The 7,180-nt window shown below is 45.5% G+C and overlaps 1 protein-coding gene across 1 annotated transcript in view; it reads right to left on the bottom strand.

Moving 5' to 3' along the window:
* LOC106529950 (nuclear receptor subfamily 2 group F member 5) overlaps window positions 1–6,245 on the bottom strand; it is a gene marked incomplete at its 5' end in the record, with an annotated part of 25,928 nt that extends 19,683 nt beyond the window's left edge. Inside the window, 1 exon segment of the mRNA XM_014025485.1 lies at window positions 6,042–6,245. Coding sequence (XP_013880939.1) covers window positions 6,042–6,245 — 204 coding nt within the window.
* Window positions 6,246–7,180: the final 935 nt, after the last annotated feature.

The raw sequence follows: 7,180 nt of genomic DNA, 5'->3' as shown, positions 1-7,180 counted from the left end.
ATATATATATTCTTTTTTAATAAATTGCAATTTGGTGGTTTTTGGTTTGGATGAAAGGTCTCAGCTGCTGCTGTGAGGATCAGACTTGTGAAGTATTAATTAAAATACTTTGTTACTGTACTTAAGTGGAAATTTTGGTTATCTGTACTTTACTTGAGTAATTATTTTTCAGCGTACTTTTTACTTTTACTCATTACATTTTTACACAATTATCTGTACTTTCTACTCACTACATTTTTTAAAAATTAAGAAGTACAAAGTCGTTCCTCCTATTTTATTCTGAGTTAATACTTAAAAAAATACCAACCTGATAAATTGTGTCTCCTGGATAGAGTGAATTTAATTGCGTTTGGATGAGAAGTATAAATATATACCATTCTGACACACACTTATCTTGTACACAACCCATCACAGCTGCACGCTGTTAGAAAATATATTTTTTGGAGAAGTCACCTCCCAATAAATGTCATTTTGMAAAATCTAACTGCTCACTTTTACTCAGTACTTTTACTTTTAATACTTAAGTAGATTTTGTGTCAGAAAATTACTTTTGATGCTTCAGGACAACAAATATCAGCTACTTTAAGACTTTTACTCAAGTAATATTTTTAGAGAAGACTTTAACTATTACCAAAGTATTTTTATGATAAGATACTTGTACTTTTACTCAAGTATAACTTTAAGGTACTTTATACAACACTGGTGAGGATTAAACTATTTCTTCAGGGGGTTTTGCCAATTCTACCAAAAACTAAATAAGACTTCATCCACAGAGACTGTGGTTCCAAACAGTCCAGGGTCAACAGTTGTGTAAGAACCTGCTGCATGTTTACTTTATGAGAATTTTCCCGCTGCTTTGACTCACTTCAAGGCACATTTCTGTCCATTAACAATAAAAAGAATCATGTTAGAGTTGCTTTGACACATCTGCCTTGTTTAAAATCAAAATTAAAACCAGAGGTTTAAAAATAACCAACTGTTTGTTGCACAACAATAACGCTTTTAAACTTTTTTACACGGTGAACCTTTTTTTCCACCGTCCTCCTGTTTTCATCTGAAGATAAATGAGTGAAACCAAACACCTGCAGAGTTAGAGAGGACCGTCCCGAGTCCTCCGTCAGACGTGAGGAAGCAGAGGAGCGCAGCGACCGTCAGAGAGACGCAGCAGAGCGAGGGAGCAGAAAAAAATAAAAAAATAAAAAGCTGTGCCGCAGACCGAGAGAGACAGAGGAGCTCCGCATGAGAAACTTTACTGTTTCGGCCCAAACATCTTCTGGATTAAGCCAGAAATGAAAACTTGTCCGGTGAGTCTCAGGCAGAGCATGAAGAATCACCTCAGCTGACCCAACCGACAGAAAACAGGTCGAGCTGCTCCAGCTGCAGCCAGAACAGGCTGGCAGGAGGCAGTTTCTGCACCTAAGGTCAAACTGTGTCTCATTAGCTGCAGTTTAATATGAAATCATTTCTAGTGAAGAAAGTTCAACCAGGAAGCTTGTGAGGACGTTTGTTCACGTTCTAATCTCCTCAGCTTTAACTGGGCAGCTCTGAACTAAACTTTAATCATGACTTAAAGGAAAATAAGTGGGACAAATGCAGGTTTCTGCCTCGCTCGCTGAGTATTTTTGAGTCAACACACGCTGTTAGCCTGAGCACTCCGCTGGGGTATTTACACACCCAAGAGGCCCCTAAACAGTTCACACATTTGGACTTTGACTTCAGCCTGTCTGCCATAACGCCCTCGTTTTGTTTGACCTATATTTTCCCGCAGCTGCACGACTCTGTCGGGGAGAAACGGGGGTCAGGAGAGGCAGCAGAGCCAGATCCCGGCCCTGGATGTTGAGCCTGTTTATCATCACCCAACTCCAATAAGTTCCCAAAGCGAGCGTGTCGGTGCACGCTCACAGACACTTTGACCTTATCGCGGCGGTGTGAATGCGTGCGGTTAGCTCCGACCTGTGTCGTTCTGTCCTTGTAAAATTAAAACGTCCTCCCCTCACAGTCCAGAGGAACTGTCATGTCGATTCTCTCTGCCGCTCCTATCGGCACCGACAGAGGAACAAGTGGAGGCTGGAGGGAGCTGCCTGCTGGAGCCATGACACCATCGCTGACAACCTTTAAGACGTTTCAGCAGAAACCAGCTCGGAAATGTTTCCCATCATCTGTGGATACAAGTTTCCTACAAATGATTTGTTCAACACAGCAGCTTGCAGAAAGAGGTCAAACATCTGACTTCCTAGAAAGCACAGAAATCCTCAAACTGACACCTTAAAATATCTGATTATTTCTGATTTACTCTCATCAGAAGTCCGGCAGCACTGACGGTGAGATTACTGTGGATTAAAACAGAAAAAGATGCTTTCAACAACTTTTCTGTCAAACATTCATGCTTGGAGTCAACGTCTGCATCCTGCTGCACAAAAACACAAAGCTCGCTCAGCTCTGCACGGTTTTCACGCAGCTCTTAAACCTCCTCATCAGGAGCGTGTTGGACCTGGATCAGAGCTGACGTTAGAGAAAACATGACTTATAGATGAGCTCAGGGAGCAGCGGTGGTCGCTGTCCAAACATTTAATCTTTGAACTCAAAGAAATGCACCTCATGATTAATATTTAATGATTTCTTTCATATATTTATGAATGTTCAAATGTTCACAATTATGTATAAAAGCAACTCTTAGTTTCTTAGACACAATTAAAATAGCAGCGCTTTATATTTTAGTAACTATGACTCATTTAGTGCTGCTTTAAACTGTTATAAACGTTAACCTGATCATGAACGTTTCTCAGTCAGACTGAAATAAACTAGAAGCTGAACTATCCATCCATCCATCCATCCATCCATTTTCTTCCGCCTATCCGGGGTCGGGTCGCGGGGGCAGCAGCTTCAGAAGGGAGGCCCAGACCTCCCTCTCCCCAGCCACTTCTTCCAGCTCCTCCGGGGGAACCCCAAGGCGTTCCCATGCCAGCCGAGAGACATAGTCCCTCCAGCGTGTCCTGGGTCTTCCTCGGGGCCTCCTCCCGGTGGGACGTGCCCGGAATACCTCACCAGGGAGGCGTCCAGGAGGCATCCTTACCAGATGCCCGAGCCACCTCAACTGGCTCCTCTCGACGTGGAGGAGCAGCGGCTCTACTCTGAGTCCCTCCCAGATGACCGAGCTTCTCACCCTATCTCTAAGGGAGAGCCCAGCCACCCTGCGGAGGAAACCCATTTCGGCCGCTTGTATCCGGGACCTCGTTCTTTCGGTCATGACCCAAAGCTCATGACCATAGATGAGGGTAGGAACGTAGATCGACCGGTAAATCGAGAGCTTCGCTTTCTGACTCAGCTCTCTCTTCACCACGACGGACCGGTACAGCGCCCGCTTTACAGCAGATGCTGCACCAATCCGCCTGTCGATCTCCCGCTCCGTTCTTCCCCCATTCGTGAACAAGATCCCCAGATACTTAAACTCCTCCACTTGAGGCAGGACGACCCCCCTGACCCGGAGAAGGCACTCTGCCCTTTTCCGGCTCAAGACCATGGCCTCGGATTTGGAGGCACTGAGCTTCATCCCGGCCGCTTCGCACTCGGCCGCGAACCGCTCCAGCGAGAGCTGCAGATCTCGTTCRGATGAAGCCAACAGGACCACATCATCCGCAAAAAGCAGAGATGCGATCCTAAGGCCACCAAAACGGATCCCCTCAACACCTCGGCTGCGCCTAGAAATTCTGTCCATGAAAGTAATGAACAGAATCGGTGACAAAGGGCCGATTATTATAAAAACATAAAGATGCAGATTGTGTTAAAGATGCATCAACTTGTCAGACAGTTGTTTTAAAACTGTTCTTATGTGTTCAAACTCTAATTTGCTCTCAGATTTGAACTTTTCTGGTTTTGTTCCACACTTTAGGGCAGTGTTTCCCAAAGTTGGGGTCGGGAGCCAAAGTGGGGTCCCAAAACATCAAGGTGGGGTCCTGAAAAGATTTTCTGAATTATTTATATTTTTGCCTTAGTTGTTACAAAGGAGTGAGGTTAGTATATTTAAAACGGATAAATGTAGTATAAAAATATTGTTACTATGCCCATGTTTAGTTGACCTGATACAAATGTTTATTATCTAAAAATAGCTGGGGTCACAGGTCTCTGCTACTGTTATTTTGTGGGTCAAAAGCTGAAAAGTTTGGGAACCACTGCACTTTGGTTCCCAAAGTTGGGCTTGGGACCCAATTATGGGTCATGAAGCACCTTGGATAATCTCCAGAAATCAATTTAAAGGGTAATAAAATAATTGCTGATGCAATATTTTCCCTATAATTATTACAAAAACACAAAATACGTATAAATAAGTTTTTATATTTGTGTACAAACTGTTGATTGTCAAAAAGCCTGTGTTTTGAGGGTTCGTGTACTCAGACCATGATATTTGGGGTCACAAGTTTTTGCCAAGAACATTTTGTGGGTCAGAAGATAAAGAGTTTGGGAACCATTGCTTTAGGGGGGAAATGCACAGTTAAGATGAGCTGATTTCAAAATAAAAGTTAAAAACTTTCTGATAATTCTCTAAAACATCCTTATAAGACTACGGCCTCCTCTCTGAGACACTGTGGCACATCGAGCCGTTTCCTCGGGTTCATTCAGTTAGAAACAAGTCTGTGTGAGTCTGTGTGAGTCTGAGTGGGTCTGTGTGAGTCTGTGTGAGTCTGTGTGGCTCGACACGCTCAGGGGAGTCCACTGCAGGAACCCTTCAGGGATCCGCTCAGATCCAAGCGGGGCTCCGTGTTTACACTTTTATTTTTGCTCCAGTAAAGAACAAAGGGGCGCTGGGGTCGGACACATAATCTGTCCTTCATCTTCCACTTTCTTGCTGTCCTTGAGCGGGACTGACTGTCTGCGCTGACCCGATTCTGTCCTCTGGGAGGGAAATGATGTGAGACAGAGTGTGACATCTTCACCAAACATGCTGAAGACCTGAGTGGGTCTGCAGCAGAACTCACACACTTTGTGTGTAAAACTGCAGGTTTTAATTACAAACATGCTCCTCTCTGTAACATTTGTGCTGAGCGATGTATTTAAAATATCAACGATACTGATATCACAAATAAATTGTAGCTCATTATTTTATAAGTCAATCCAGCGGATTCACTTGCTTTCATGACCACACCTGGTTCAGATGTTTGTCTTTACTGTCATCTCAATATTAAACAACAATATTGTGCAGCCCCAGTGAAAACTACCTAAATGTGCACATTCAAGCGCCAAAACAGCCCCGAACCACTGACAGCAATTAGCAGCGAGCAGCTTTGCCTCATTTCGGTTCCCATTTTAAATCGGCGCCAGCGCGCGCCTCGTGCACGGGCCGTGCATCAGAATAAACAAGTGGAGGCGCTCCTCTTCACAAACACGTTTCCACTGAACCTCTTTGGCACCAACTGACCCGTCGTTAATCCAACACAATGCAACAAATGTAGCGGCAGCCTCAGAGCGGCTCGGGGTGTCGGTGGACAAACAGCACAATTAAAGCACAGAGACAAAGGAGGGATTTCACTGCGGCTTTGGTAAATTAATCTGGAATATTAAGCAGAATAGTGCCGCAGGTGGTCACTGGTTATTTACCCACAACAGCAGCAGTGAAAGCCTGTTTGGAAATGTAAAACCTGACAACTTTACGCGCAGGATTCATCAGGAGGATCTTCTCATTTGACCTTTAACTTCATTAAAACACTCACTGATGGTCAGATCTGCTTCTAAATACACAGTTTTATTGCAGTTTGAGTAAATATTGTGTAATTAGGAAAGTGACCACAAAATATCTTAAATTTCTATAACGTTTAAGTAAAAAGTTGTATTTGTTTTGTTCGCGGTCTAAAGGGTTCTGGAGACCAAAAAAGTCCACAAAGTGATGGGTTGGTCACTTGTTTCAAAATAACATTTATAATTTTAAACTTAACTGTCAGTTTAGATGGACAGTTTGGAGTTTGGCACATTTTTACGCACGGACGCGCGCTCCTGTGCCAAACACGTCCCCACTCCCACAGATCACACCAGCAGAACGCGCCGCTTACCTTCCCTCCTCATGCCGACTTTGAGGCACTTCTTCAGCCGGCAGTACTGGCACTGGTTCCGGTGGTGCTGGTCGATGGGGCAGTCTCGGTTCCCCCGGCAGGTGTAGGTCAGGTTCCGCCTCACGGAGCGCTTAAAGAAGCTCTTGCATCCCTCGCAGGTGAACTGGCCGTAATGCTTCCCGCTGGACTTGTCCCCGCACACCATGCAGTCCACGTTGGGGATCTTGTCCCCGGAAAGCGCGTCGTTCCCCGGGGTGGACCCGTTGGGAGTCCCCGGTCCCCCGCCGGGCTCCTGGCCGCACATCTGGAGCTGAGAGGCCGGATCTGCCGAAATGTTCTCTGGCCACTGGTTTACTACCATTGCCATGCTATCCCCAAACCTTTGATCTTTGTTTAAATCGCAGAAGAAGAAGTCAGAGTGATAAGAGGTCCTGACGGTAAGTTGGGAAGAAAAGCAAGAAGAGCAGAAAACAGGTCAGTCCGAGCTCAGTGGGTGAAGTTAGAAATTTTACTTAATTTGTTCAAACATTTATCAAAGTTTACAGAAACTGCGGGGCATCAACATGATCGACGTGCAGCAGCAGAGCCTCCTCTCTGCGCACAGATCCATAAACACGGTGCTGTTCGGAGCGGAACCTCAGTCCAGTCAGCGAATAAAAACCATCAGGTTTCTGATTGTCCTTTGATCCTGACCTGAAGGGGAAAAGAGCAAGAGGACACTTTCCCTCAGTCACGCGCTGCACCACAGTCGTTTTCTTAAAAAAAAAAAAAAAACCAGCTCTTAAAGCACTGGTTTATTTTAAAACCACATGGTTACTGGTTGAGTTCGTCCCGGCGGCTCCTGAGGAGAGTTCGTCCAGATCCTGGTTCCGCGTCGTGTTGCGCGCCGCGGTCAGACTGTGCGCGCTCAGGTGTTAATTTACCGAACCACACAGTTACACACAAACAGACACACACACACACACCACAGGACTCTCCTCCGCGCTCCGCAGATAGCCGTCCCTGAAGGCAGGTTCGGGCAGAACCAGACGCAGCGGTTCGGTGTCGCTTTGCCCTCCGAGTGCCTGGCTCGTGTTTGAGAGTCAAAGCTTCAGTTTGTGGAAACTGTCAGCGGCAGGAGCCCCCACCCTACCTACCCC

Source organism: Austrofundulus limnaeus, unplaced genomic scaffold, assembly GCF_001266775.1.
Source record: "Austrofundulus limnaeus strain Quisiro unplaced genomic scaffold, Austrofundulus_limnaeus-1.0 Scaffold479, whole genome shotgun sequence".
NCBI classification, from domain to species: Eukaryota; Metazoa; Chordata; class Actinopteri; order Cyprinodontiformes; family Rivulidae; genus Austrofundulus; species Austrofundulus limnaeus.
Note: the sequence above shows the minus strand (reverse complement) of the source record. Positions and strands in the feature narration are given on the sequence as shown.